The following is a 14,822-nucleotide window of genomic DNA, read 5'->3' on the forward strand; positions in this document are numbered from 1 at the left end:
ACCTCTCTTGGAAGACGGCCTTCCTCGTCGCCATTACATCAGCGAGACGAGTATCTGAGCTTCGCGCTCTAACGGTTAACCCACCATACACGGTCTTCCATGGGGACAAGGTGCAGCTTCGCCCTCATCCGGCCTTCCTCCCGAAGGTAGTGTCAGCTTTCCATCTCAACCAGGAGATCTTCCTGCCGGTGTTCTTTCCGAAGCCACATGCCTCGCCTCGGGAGCAATAGCTGCATACCCTCGACGTCCGCAGAGCGCTCGCTTTCTACATCGAGCGGACGAAGCCCTTCCAGCGTTCGCCCCAGCTGTTCGTAGCGGTTGCCGACCGCATGAAGGGAGAGCCAATATCCTCCCAACGGATTTCCTCCTGGGTCACTGTGTGCATCCGGACCTGCTATGAGCTGGCTCGCGTACCACCAGGCCGCGTCACTGCACATTCGACGAGGGCACACGCCTCATCTGTTGCCTTCCTGGCCAATGTTCTGATCCAGGATATCTGTCGAGCGGCCACCTGGTCTTCGGTCCACACCTTCGCCTCCCACTACGCGTTGGTGCAGCAGTCTCGAGACGACGCAGCCTTCGGCTCCGCGGTATTATACTCCGCCACGTCTCACTCCGACCCCACCGCCTAGGTAAGGCTTGGGAATCACCTAACTGGAATGCATAGGAGCAATCACTCGAAGAAGAAAAGACGGTTACTCACCTGTAGTAACTGTTGTTCTTCGAGATGTGTTGCTCCTATCCGTTCCAGACCCGCCCTCCTTCCCCACTGTCGGAGTAGCCGGCAAGAAGGAACTGAGGAGCGGACGGGCCGGCTGGGGTATATAACACGCGCCATAGCGGCGCCACTCCAGGGGGCGCCAGCCGGCCCGCCGGTGTTGCTAGGGTAAAAAAAGTTCCGAGATGCCGTGCATGCGCGGCGCGCACACCTAACTGGAATGGATAGGAGCAACACATCTCGAAGAACAACAGTTACTACAGGTGAGTAACCGTCTTTTTCCCAGGGTGGTTTCTTCCATTCTGCCAGTTATTTATGATGGGGAACTGTTTGAGGAGGGAGAATGGAAAGGGAAGAGTTTTTTCATAGTGGTTCTGGAAGTAGGAGTTTGATGCTATAGGCAATCATGAGCCAATGATTTTTGATCTGTTCACTCAAAAGTTAAGCTTTGAAGGTTTTGATCATATTAGTTTTGTCTAGAAAAAATATTTAAAGTATTTGCACACATCTTTATGAGAGGGCTTTCTTGTAACATCATTAGTTGACATTAGTGGAAAAATTACATTTGCTATACACGACAAATGGCATTTTAGAAAGAAAAATTGAGGAGTATTCTAACCAGAAGTTGGAAAACATTAAAAAGGAAGATTCTTTATGACTGAAGCATAACTAAAGGTGTATAATTCAGTATATGAAGAATCCACATATCTGAATACTTAAAATAAAACTGGGTGCTGTAAACATACTTTTGTTTTTAAGTACTGACTCCTGTGGCTTAAGAGAAGTTGATATACATCTGTCCCTTCTGTAAGAGCAATGAAAAATATACTTGCTTTGCAGGATGGCAGTTCAGCTGTCAAGGATGAACAGGTTAGCATTGCTAGTGAAGACACTGGATCATATGTATTACAAGAACAAGAATCCCTGATCTGTCAGGAACCTCTAGAGTTGGAAATTCCTGAAATGCCAAAACTGCCAGCTCCTGAGAGCTATTCTGAATCTGTATGTGAAGAAGATGTCACTCTTGCTTTGAAAGAGCTAGATGAGAGATGTGAAGAAGAAGAAGCTGACTTCTCTGGATTATCTAGGTAAGAGTACACTTTAATTTAACTGCAGAAATAATGTACCACTTGTATATTCTGGCTTCCACATTAGTCAAGTAAAGCAATCCTTTTTCTGGTTGAATATCTCATATTTATGATCAGAAATCTTCTAACAGTACAAATTTTTAAAATAAGAACATCAAATAAATGTCTGATTCATTCTTCGAGTTACTCCCAATGTAAATCCCACTTATGGGTGTCTGTGTACCCCAGAATAAGAGTTAGGAGCATTTTCACTAATAGTATCTGTCAAGGGTGGTGCATGCCCCCTGTATGCCCAAATTCCATTCAGTTCTTTCTAACCACTTTAGACAGTGAGTCAGAACAAAATTGTGTCCTTTTTGTAGTTTTTGTTACTTAGTAGAGTAGAAGTTTATAATTAATTTGTTTATAGTTAGTTGTAGTTGTTACTGTTTCATTTAGCCATTGGCAGAAGAGAGAGAGAGCGCAGATTGGGGCAGGTTTAGTTATGTCAGAGCCTAGATCTGTCAGGGGAAAGGCTTCTCTTTTCTTTATTTTTTTCTTATGGAAAAATCCAAGAGCATTATATCAGCCTCGGAGTAGAGACTGAGCACAGAGACTTCTTGTTCCTAACTCATCCTTCCACTGCGCCTCTCACTAGAGATGTGACATGGAGCTCAGGAGCAGTAAAGAAACTGAAAAAGACTAAAAAAAAAAAAAATCCATCAGCTTAGTCAGGAATCCCTGTTGTCCAAGGACTGGCATCTTAAATGCCAAGTCGATGAAGTAAGAGGATTGGCTCCTCAACAGAGTCATTTGCTGCTGGGATGGGGAAAAAGTGGAACCAGAACCCTCAGTTCTGCACCATAATAAAGAGCCAGCACAGAGATCTTCTTTGATAACAAGGGCTCAAGGGCACAGGAATGCAAAGGTGTGTTTATTACAGCCCACCAAGGCACCAGATTTACCAGCACTGCCCGTCACAGCACTGCAACGCGCAGCATTGTCTACTGTGCACCACCTTTGTTGTTACCATGGTCACAAGTGTACCCCAATGTGGGGCATCAGGTCTTGGGGGAATCAAAGTAAAATGTAGTAGTCCAAGTAGCCTAGCCTCCTGTGTCACCACAGCTGCCTTGGCCCCCAGGGTCAATGCAGTCACCCTTCAGTACATGGTAGCCTGGCCCAATGGCTAAAGTCAATGGGGCAGTCCTGTTGTATGGCCCTAGGGAACCGGTGTTTCCACAATCAGTCTAGCTCACCCGGTAGCTCAGTCCATATCCCTGTTCCAACTTCCTACCCTTCCATTCAAGACTGGTAATCTTATGACCTCTGCTGTCTCTCCTCCATTGACGGCGGTCGGCTGTGGGTCGATTGGAGCCTCAGCCCAGCTGGCTTCTGGGTCCTGGAGCTCTGGCAGTCTCCCTGCAGGAGCCTGTAACACATCTTCTCTTGTCTGTGGCCAGCCGAGGCTGAACTTAGCTACTCCTTTTTATACTCTGGTTTCAGCTGGTGCATACCCAGCAGGGGTGAAGGGGCGTGGCTTCCTCGGCCTACAGAGTGTGGTTAACCCCTGTTGAACCAGGGCGCGATAGGTACACACCGTCACAACCATCATTATTAATTAAATGCTGCTTGCTACTGGCACTGGTCCAAGCCTCTGAAGATTCTTCAATGCAGAGAGAGACAGCAACAGCAACCTCAGCACAAGTTTCTCTTCCAAACAATTTCTCATCTCTGAGAGGTTCTTTTGTTTCCTCACCAAATCTCATGGTAACTCTAACACCTGACTCACCAATCCTGGGAGTTTTCCCCATTTTCGGTACTAGCCAGATCCCCTTCCTAGAAAGAAACAAGGGTTCCTGTGATGAAAATTTATCTGAGAAAACATGACAGTATGATTAAGGATGTGAACTCCATTCAGATCCTGCAGTCACCTATTATATGACTCCAATATTAGAGGTTTCTGCATCCAAAGTCTCTAATTCCTCCTCAGACTCTGAAAGAGAGCCCTTCTGAAGAGGAAAGTATATCAACAAAAGGAAAATAACATCAGGGAGGGATATAGGAAAAAACCTCCTGCCAACCTAAGGATTTAAGTCCTCAGTGTACTCGTTGGCTTCCCCAAAATTGGTCAGATGTTTCTTTCCCATCTGATCAGCAACTATGGTCATATCAGCCATCCTAGGCCATAATATCCACATTTTTCAAGGACAAGTTTCCCCACAATACATGTGGTCTACATGTAAGTCGCCAGTTGCAAATTCTTGTAAATCTTATCGCTTTGCTCATTAAGTTCAAGAGACAGAGGAACAACAAGATACAAATGATGAAGAAATACCTGTTCATCAAGAAGATCCTTCTGATCATCTACATTGTTCTTCCTTGCTTGATGAAGGCATTTCACATGTTGTACCCATTGATGATTTTAAACCTTTCAAGAAATATTAGAATGTATGGGAAAAACACTGTCTTCCATTGGAGACAGTTCTGGAAAAAGCATATAAGCAGTTTGATATTTTACAACCAGGGGCGTCTCTAGGCATTTTGCCACCCCAAGCATGGCAGGTAGGCTGCCCTCGGTGGCTTGCCTGCGGGAGGTCCGCCGAAGCCGCGGGACTAGCGGACCCTCCGCAGGCAAGCTGCCAAGGGCAGCCTGCCTGCCGCCCTCGTAGCACTGGCAGAGCACCCCCCGCGGCTTGCCGCCCCAAGCACGCGCTTGGCGTTCTGGGTCCTGGAGCCCCCCCTGTTTACAACTAACATCCCAAAGCAGAGTGACACTACCTATTAATGAAGGGATTTTAAATCCAGCAAAGGATCTTTGGACTACCCACTTCGATTGCAGCTAGATCGAAGTATGCTGATTGTAAATATCAAGGACAGCTCCAACAAACTCTATAGATTGAGATGGACTCAGACTCAACTTTTTAAAGTTAATCCTCAAACCCAGTGATGAAAACAAATGAATCACTCTTCTTGCTGCTGCTGTCACCTGCACTTGTGATTTCCACAAAACAAGCCAATTGTCTAGCTAGGGATAAACAGGCAACCTTTATCTGCATGGATGAGCTTCTACTACTGATAGAACTATGTGAACACTCTTGTGGCTAATGAAATTCCAAAAGGATGTACTTTGAATTGGTAATGATGCTACAAAGCATAGGTACACTGTGTGGGAAGTGCATTGATACATGAAAATAAGCATCCTGTAAATGGTGGTAGCAAGAGCATTCTTCCAACCAGACAAATTTCAGATCATAAAGAATCTGATCCTCCAATTTTGTGTTTACACAAACAGTCAGGATGTGTCTGAATTTTCTAGGCCATAGGTCTTCTTTTACATTTGTAACTCTATTTGCCAGATTATGTCTGAGACTATTTCAGACCTGGATCCAAGTCAGTTTACAACCCAAAGCTTCATGACATATAATTTAAGGTGGTAATTCTGGACCAGATTCTAGTTTCTGTGGACTGATGGAGGATAAAAGAAAAGTATATATGGAAGTTCAGTTTGTTTCTCCCAAAGCATCCAGAGCTCTAACAGACGTATCCCAGATGGGTTGGGGATATAGATCACATTTGACTCTTGGCTTTTGGTCTCATTTACAATCCACGATGCATGTAAACATCCTAGAATTCAGCGGAGTGAGACTAACTTGCAAAATGTTTCTACCTATGATGGAGAACTCTTTAATCCAAGTTCTCATGGACAATTTCACAGCAGCCTATTACGTAAACAGCATGGAGGTGCAAGGTCAGACCTTCTTTGTTCTCAAGAAGCCATAAGACTTTGGGAATGGTGTATTCAGAATTGTATCAGTCTGACTGCTCTTCATTTCCTGGGAGAGAGTAATGGGCTGACAGACTCACTAAGCAGGAAAGCGACCTCATCCCATGAATGGGAATTAAAAAACGATTTACTAGACTGACTTTTCCAAGGGGAGGGTTCCCCAAATAGGTTTATTCACTTCAGATCAAAAGAGTAAATGTCCAATATTTTGTTCTCAAGCAGGACAGTATCCCGGGTTTCTGGCAGACACCTTCTTGATTTGTTGGTCACACAGTTCTCAATGTATGCTTTTCCTCCATTTCTGCTAATTCCAAGGGTGTTACAGAATGTAAAGTGAGAAAAAACTCAGATTATATTGGTGGCTCTTGCTTGGCCTCATCAGTCTTGATTCTTGGACATACTGCTATTGTCAAATCACTAATTTATCACACTCCCAATTCAGAAGGACATAGTATTACAGAATCACAGTCTAGTCCTTCACCCAAACCCAGCCTCATTATGTCTCATAGTTTGGATGATATCAGGATGTCCTCAGTAGACAGTGTTCTTTGGAGGTATAAAATGTTCTTCAGGGCAGGAAATTATCTACTAAGCTTACGTATACTGCAAAATGGAAATGATTTTCATTATTGGCAATACCTAAGGGTTATGTTCCATGTCAGTGTTCTATTCCAATTGTTTTAGATTACTTGTTTTTAAAGCACCCAGAAGTGTTTACTGTTTCAATTGCAGTTCATTAGCTGTTATTTCCACATTCCATCCTCCAGTAGAAGGAGGTTCAGTTTTCTCTCATCGATCAGTGAATAGATTTATGAGAGGTGTTAGTATTTTCCTCTTGTGAGAGAGATCATTCCAACATGAGATTTAAATCTAGGGCTTTCTTCACTTATGGACCCTCCTTTTGAACCAATTGTCCAATTCATGTATTGTCAGTTTTGTTGGCATTTATATTAACTTGTAAAATAAATGAATTGCAAGCTTTAATGATAAATTCTCCCTACACAGTTTTTCATATGGAGAGGGTAACTATGAGACCACATCCAAAAGTATGGTCAGACTTTCATGTCAATTAGTTTATTCACTTACCAGTCTTTTCTGAAACCTCATTCACATTGGCTAAACCTAAATTACATACTGTAGATTTCAGAAGATTGTTATTATATTACCTAGAGAGAACTCAAATCTGTGTGTAGCACTCCAAGACTTTTCATTGCTTATAGTAATAAATCTAAAGGGATGGTTATTTTGTCACAAAGACTCTCAAAATGAGTATTAGATGGTATTATGACTCCTTACAGCATTAATAAAAAAGAGTGAGTCAAACATTTGGACTCACTCTACCAGAGCACAAGCCATGTGAGCAGCATGCCTAAGTCAAATACCAGTGTCCAAAATCTGCAGAGCAGCTACCTGGCCTTTAGTGCATATGTTTATGAAACATTATTCATTAGTGGTTGCTTTAAGATCCAATGTCCATTTTTGAAGGACAGTTTTGCAATTTCTTTTCAAGTAACTCATACCCTTCACCTCCTTTAATGATGACTTCTGGCTAATTACCATAAGTGGGCTCCACAAGTGCACTAACTCAGAGAAGAAAGAACAGTTACTTAATTTACAGTAACTGTGGTCCTTTGAGATGTTCTGCACATGTGGATCCCACAACCACCTTCTGTCCCTGCAACTTGGAATGTGGATCCTGAGCAACAAAGTTGCAGTGTGGTCGCTATGCCCTTAAGCCCTTGGGAACAGGGGGTATGTGGGCATATAGGCCACATGTGAGACCCCTGCTGGACACCACTAGTGAAAATGTTCCAAACCTTCTGTGCTGGGGTACATAGACACCTGTAAGTGCAATACATCTTGAATAACCACTCTTACTGTGAGGGAAGTAACTGTTGTTTTTCTCAGTTCAGGAAATGGAACTGTTGGGTCAGTCCTGGGCCCAGTTTTGTCTGCTTTGCACTTCCGAACCAATGTATAGCACACAAAAAGCTGCCCTTAGAGGAGCAGTGTCACACAAGAATCCACAATTGGCTCAAAACCATCAGCATGGGGGGAGGGGGAAAGTTTGGGGACCACAGAAGGTAAGCTTTAGAAGCTCAGGGAGAGCGAGAAAGCACAGACTGAGAGTTTGAAGATGAATAAATCACAATGAAAGAGGAACAGGAGCAGCTGAACATTGTAGGTTTTTATATTGTCTCACTGTAATATGCCTTGGAAAAATTAAAGGCTGATACCAATCGGCACCAATTTGATTTGCCATGTACTAATTAGAATTCACCAGTTCTTGCAATGTGTTCACATTAAAAAAAATTAGTTCTAATCCTAAGGGTGATGAAGATAACTGTTTAGGGTTAGTCCTCTGACTAATAGGTGTCTGGTAAATGTTGCAAGTTTTGCTTGTAGATTATGGGAGAAACTGCCTGCCTCTAGCCTGCTCACAAAGGCTTGCTTTACTCATAGCTTTTATGGGTATTGCACTACTGAACACATGCAAATATTACAAAATCAACTTATTTCCCAGTGTCATGGTGTAAATGATTGCTGTGATGCGTAGTCTAAACAATATTGTTTTTCAAAAGATTTTCTCTGGTCAAAGACTGAGAAAATAAGGAGGAGGAATTTGGTCTACCAAGCATGGCTTAGCTCAGGGATAGGCAACCTATGGCATGCATGCCAAAGGCAAGCTGATTTTCAGTGGAACTCACACTGCCTGGGTCCTGGCCACCGATCCGGGGGGGGCTCTACATTTTAATTTAATTTTAAATGACGCTTCTTAAACATTTTAAAAACCTTATTTACTTTACATACAACAATAGTTTAGTTATATGTTATAGACATATAGAAAGAGGCCTTCTAAAAACGTTAAAATGTATTACTGGCCCGTGAAACCTTAAATTAAAGTGAATAAATGAAGACTCGGCATACCACTTCTGAAAGGTTGCTGACCCCTGGTTTAGCTGCTACAATCTACTACAAAAATTGTTAGCATCAAGAAGAATGCAAATTTGTGAGCATGTTCTTGTGTTAGATGGACAAGTTTTATTTAAAATGTGCTTTAAGTGCCTCTCTGAAAGGGAGGCTGGTACTGGTGGGGGTAGAGGGAATCGTGTTAATTTTATAAAGTTTTTTATAAACATCTCTAATTGCAAATAAAATAATAAGTTTGTTGTGTAATAAAACATCAAGAAAAATAATTGTTTAAAAATATAATTCATTCTAATACAGAAGTTTTTTTAAATTGTTAGTGACTTTGAGTATCAGCATTGATTAATCTGTCTCATAATTAACAGCATTATCAGAGCATTGATACATGACGAAAAGTCTATCTGTAGAACATTCTTTGCACAAAAGCTTGTTAAATTGTCCACAAACGTGGACCTGTTCCAATCTATTTCCATCCACATATGGATGTTACTTAAGATAATTTTCAAAATTGTTATACTGCAGCAAGAGCTTTTGGGTTGCTCCCAAGACAAGCTAGAGCTTTGTTACATTGCAGATGATCAGATAGCCAAGGAGTGGAATATTCATTAAATTATTTTTGGCAAGAAAATATGTCCATTTCTTAAATGTTCTGTAGATAAAAATGTTAAACAGAAACAGCATAAGATATGTTTACTCTGCTTGCTTTGTTAGACTTATTGGATATTTGGGGCTGTTAAGTATCAACATTTATATTATAGCAACAAACGCCTTTCTTACAAAAGCCTTTTAATCTTCTCCTGCTTCGTTGTCTACTATAGTTTCACTGCAGATTTCATTTTGTTCAAAACAAAATAGAATTTTCTCTAGATTTTTAATTTTAGTGACTCAGTTGTATTGTATGTTCTAATTAAAATTTTCAAAATAAATTAGATTAGTGAAAACTGTTTCTTTTTTCCCCTCATAGTATTTACTGACAAGCTTACATCATTTACTTTATTTACAGCCAAGATGAGGACGAACAGGATGGTTTTCCAGACGTACAGACTTCCCCACCACCTTCACCATTTCTTTCTGCCATATTGGCAGCTTTTCAACCAGTGGCATATGATGATGAAGAGGAGGCCTGGCGCTGCCACGTCAATCAGATGCTGTCAGACACTGATGGATCTTGTGCAGTCTATACTTTTCATGTGTTCTCCAGGTTATTTCAGGTCAGTGACTCATTACTAATTAGTTTCTGACCCTTTTCCAAACAGTTTATTTTTCTAATTAATTTTCCAAGGCCTGAAACTACCATAAATAATTCAGATATATTAAAATAATGTTGTTATATGATCATGAAATATTTTTTCCACAGGACCCTGCCTCATTCAGTTAAGAGGATGCAGGGGCGTCTCTAGCCATTTCGCTGCCCCAAGCATGGCGGCATGCCGCGGGGGGTGCTCTGCCGGTCGCCGGTCCCGTGGCTCCGGTGGACCTCCTGCAGGCGTGCCTGCGGAGGATCCGCTGGTCCAGCGGCTCCACCGAAGCCGCGGGACCAGCGGACCCTCCGCAGGCATGCCACCGAAGGCTGCCTGCCTGCTGCCCTCCCGGCGACTGGCAGAGCGCCCCCCGTAGCATGCCGCCCCAAGCACACGCTTGGTGTGCTGGGGCCTGGAGCCGCCCCTGAGAAGATGGATACTGTGCAGGAAATGAGGCATCTGTTCAGTATTTATTTTTGATCCTCATCATTTGTGTGTCCCACCCCTCAAACACTTTGTTTTTTTACTGAACATCATCCAAACCCTTTGCTGATTGCAGAGTTATTGATTTCTTCATGAGCTTTTCTGTAGCACTCATCACCAAAGTATGCCAGTCAAACTCATTAATATTTGTTAATCTTCACAAAACCCCATGAGGTAAGGAGGTTTTTCACAGAAAGGGAATTGATACACTAGAGATTAAGTTAAAAAAATTCTGTTAATTTAGGTTGCACCAATGATTGGGAGCCCAGCTAGGGCCTGATTTTTTTCAGAGTACTTAGCATTTTTATAGCACTTGATATGTTCTAAGCACTGCAGATTAGGCAGTCATTAATTAATCCTTCCAATATCCTGTGAGGAGATGGATAAGTACTATTACCTGAGTGAAACTGACACAGAAAGACAAGGTGACTTGATCAAGGCAACACAGTGAGTGAGTGGCAGAGCAAATATTAAAATTCAAGACCTCCTGACCCCAATCCTGTGCTCATTCCTCTAGACTACACTGCCTTACTGCCAGAGGCTTGAGTATCATCTCCCAGTTAATTCAGCTGTAGTTACAAATGCTCAACTTTGGGGGGAAGGGATAGCTCAGTGATTTGAGCATTGGCCCACTAAACCCAGTGGTTGTGAGTTCAATCCTTGAGGGGGCCATTTAGGGAACTGGGGTAAAAATCTGTCTGGGGATTGGGTCCTGCTTTGAGCAGGGGGTTGGACTAGATGACCTCCTTAGGTCTCTTCCGACCCTGATTGTCTATGATTCTATGAACTTCTCTGAAAATCAGACCACAGCTGTCTGAAGTTGGGCCCCCAGAAGAAGAGAAACAAACTATTAGTATCCGCTTGTGAAAATATTGATTTAAGTCATTTGTTCAGCATCACACAAGAAGTCTGTGACAGAGGTAGTGATACAAAACAGTCCTACTGGGTGGCATTCAACTACCTTGACCAGGAAACCATCATTTCTCTTGCTGTAGTCCCCTGCCTCATTCACTATACACCTTTCAAATTCTGCAATAAATGAAGAAGGCATGGTTCAGACAGCAGGTTCATTCACTACATAGCCCTCATTCATTCCCTGATCACCATCCATTCTGTGCACTGAATGAGGCAAGGGTCCAGTGAGAAAAAAAGTATGTGATTTTGTAATTAAAGACTGTATCATAACACTGCTCTACAAGCAAAATGCTTCTGAAATAAATGTAGTCAACCTTTACTAATTCTGGGTCACTGAGAACGAAAATGATGCTTAAAATTGTTGATTGGCTCTAGTTTTCAAGATATGCTATTGGGTCAGTATATACGACCCTTGACTTGGGAATAGCGGAGGATAAGTGAGTTATAAAGGGAAGGGATCTCAATTTAAACCAGAAATGACTAAAATACATATTTGACTGGATCTATGAATAAATCTGTGACTGGGTTTGGACAGTACTTGCTTTTTAGGCAAAACAATGAATGATGCAATCTGAAGCTGGTATTGGGTCATACATGATATGAATTGCATCATGTTATTCCTAGAAGTCATGGATGATGCAATCATAACGAAGCTTACATCACTCTGCTGAACAAATTGCCCTATATCAGCTCTAGAAATCATACAGTGTCGTGCTCTTATTTGTCAGTGTTTGATTTTGCAAAGGGACACATTTCTGTTTAGCCAAAGTGAGCAGAGATGCCTCGTACTTGTGTGAACAGTGCAGATAACTTCTGCTATGTTTGTAGTGAAGTGACTTTTGCATCACAAAAGCGCAGTATAATCACTATGGTTAAGAAAGCCTATCACCTTTATTTTGGCTGCAAAATTGGAGATCAGGACAAGAGGTGGGCCCCACACATATGCTGCAACACTTGTGCAACAAATTTTCGCCAGTGGTTGAACAGGAAAAGGAAGTCTATGCCTTTTGCAGTGCCAATGATTTGGAGAGAGCCAACAGATCATACCAGCAATTGTTACTTCTGCTTGGTGCCTCCAGTTGGGAAAGGTGTGTCAAAGAAGAAAAAGTGGACTGTGCATTATCCAAACATTCCATCAGCTATATGCCCAGTACCCCACGGAGAAGGACTGCCGGTTCCTGATGCACCAGAATCATTCTCACTTGAGTCAGACGAGGAAGAGGAAGAGGATGAAACTTCTGGTCCTGAACCATCAATGTCACAGGACCCACATTTTCTCCCATCCTCCTCCTCTGAACCACACCTCATAACACAAGGTGAACTGAATGACCTTGTCAGGGATTTGGAACTACCCAAGAGTAAGGCAGAGCTGTTGGGCTCCAGACTACAGCAGTGGAATCTCCTGGCAGGTGATGTTAGGGTTTCCATGTTCCGTGACCGTCAAAAGGATCTTGTCCCATTCTTATTCATGGAAGGTGATCTTGTAGCCTGCAACAACATCGATGGTGTGATGGCAGCCCTCAACATCGTTCACAATCCAGATGAGTGGAGATTGTTCATTGATTCATCGAAGACGAGTCTTAAAGCTGTTTTACTGCATAATGGCAATGTTTTGCCATCAATTCCAGTTGGTCATGCAGTCCATATGAAGGAAACCTATGACAACATGAAACAACTTTTGAGGTGCATAAACTATGACCAACATCAGTGGCAGCTTTGTGGCGATTTGAAGGTTGTTGCTCTCTTGCTTGGTCTGCAGACTGGATACACAAAGTACTGCTGTTTTCTCTGTGAATGGGATAGTCGTGCAAGAGATTCCCACTACATCAAGAAAGATTGGCCACTCCGACAGTCATTGGAGCCTGGGAGGAAAAGTGTTCAGCATCCATCACTTGTTGAATCAAGGAAGATTTTGTTACCACCCTTACACATCAAGCTGGGTCTGATGAAGAACTTTGTCAAGGCCATTGACAAAACACAAGCAGCTTTCAAGTACCTCCGTGGAAAATTTCCAAGGTTAAGTGAAGCTAAGATAAAGGAAGGTGTCTTTGTTGGTCCTCAGATTCGTGAACTTCTTCGAGATGATGCATTTGACCATGCACTGCGTGGCAAGGAAAAGATGGCATGGAAAGCCTTCCAGTTAGTGGCAATAAATTTTCTCAGAAACAACAAGGCAGACAACTACAGGTTGTTGGTGGAAAACCTCCTCAAGGCATACAAAAGCCTTGGTTGCAACATGTCACTAAAGATACATTTTTTGCACTCTCATCTAGATTTTTTTTCCACCAAACTGCGGAGCAGTGAGCAACGAGCACGGCGAGCGATTTCACCAGGACATTGCAATAATGGAGAAACACTATCAGGGCAAATGGAGCCCATCAATGCTTGCAGACTATTGCTGGACAGTGACAAGAGATGCTCCATTTAATGAATACAAGAGACAAGCCAAGAAGCGCCGAGTAGACATTGAATAGGACTAAACTATGTACATAATAGTTTATTGCCTTTTGTTTCATAATAAATTTTAGTTATATAACCCTTTTGCTTATTTTTAAAGTGTTACATAAACAGGACAGGTGAAATATTATGTAAAGCAACCATAAACACATGAAAAGACCTAGGTTTACAATTTATGATTAAAACTCTACTATCTACACAATATACATAGACATAAAATGTAAAAACTTAAATATCTTAGAAACAGTAGCCAGTCAGTTGTTTTAATTGTCATATTTGAATTCAGCACATCAAAATACATAATAAATAGCACATTTTATCTCTGAAGCAGACGACTTCTCAAAAATTGTAGACCAGTGTAATCAGTACCCCATATACTCTGATTCTCTGCTGAATTTGTCATTTTATCATGTGCTATGGAATTTCACGCTTTGGCTACAGATACCTGCCATTTTAGTCCTCCCTGCTCCACCATGGCCTGGCTTCAGCTTCCTCTCTCTCTGCTGCTTTCACCACAAGGGGGAGTGCATTACATAAGCAGTACTCTCTCTTTCCCTGATGTTCATAAAAGGGGGAGCCAGAAAGCAGAGCAACAACTCTCCCTGGCTCACGAGGACTAACCTTGACTAGCTGTGAAGGTGTATGCCCTGGGGGGTAGTAAACCAGAGCCAAGTCATTGGGCTGCAGGTAATGGGGAGATTTCCATCTCACCCAAGTTCTGACGTGTGGAGGACTGGATTAAGGTAATTGGGGTCCATAGGCATACCACAAGAAGGCAAGGGGCCTCTTGTGACCACACCGCACTCCTGCACCATAGCCCCAAACGCCCATTTGGAGTAGCAATGACAAAGAAAAGCTGAGTGCTCTTTTCACAGTGTCCCTGAGCATCTAGCTACATTGAGAGTAACTGTTCTCTGTTACCGAGAGGCTTCATAAAATTTAGAGAATTCAGCAGCATATTATGAAAAATCAACAAATTGAGCTAATTAGTATTTCTGTGGAATTGAGAGTTTCCTGCTACTGAACTAATGAGTACCTGCCATAGAATCTGTCCATTGTGGTTCAGAGGGGCCGGGATCAAAATGCATAAGTGCAAGTAGCAGAATGAAGGTTGAACAGACAATCTTAATCTTGGCATTTCCTAGCTAATGAGTGCTTGACTTTGCAATCTTACTAACAGTATTTGAATGTAGATCTTTTGTATGTAATTTTTCAGGTATTATAAA

At 42.3% G+C, this 14,822-nt stretch overlaps 1 protein-coding gene across 20 annotated transcripts in view; it reads left to right on the forward strand.

Moving 5' to 3' along the window:
- Nucleotides 1-14,822, forward strand: part of FRYL (FRY like transcription coactivator) — a 353,094-nt gene that overhangs the window by 313,383 nt on the left and 24,889 nt on the right. For all 20 annotated transcript variants that reach the window (XM_039539634.1, XM_039539632.1, XM_039539630.1 and 17 more), the window contains 2 exons: nucleotides 1,559-1,806; nucleotides 9,504-9,711. In XM_039539634.1, coding sequence (XP_039395568.1) covers nucleotides 1,559-1,806; nucleotides 9,504-9,711 — 456 coding nt within the window. The remainder of the gene's footprint in view (nucleotides 1-1,558; nucleotides 1,807-9,503; nucleotides 9,712-14,822) is intronic.

This window comes from Mauremys reevesii, linkage group 5 (assembly GCF_016161935.1).
Source record: "Mauremys reevesii isolate NIE-2019 linkage group 5, ASM1616193v1, whole genome shotgun sequence".
NCBI classification, from domain to species: Eukaryota; Metazoa; Chordata; order Testudines; family Geoemydidae; genus Mauremys; species Mauremys reevesii.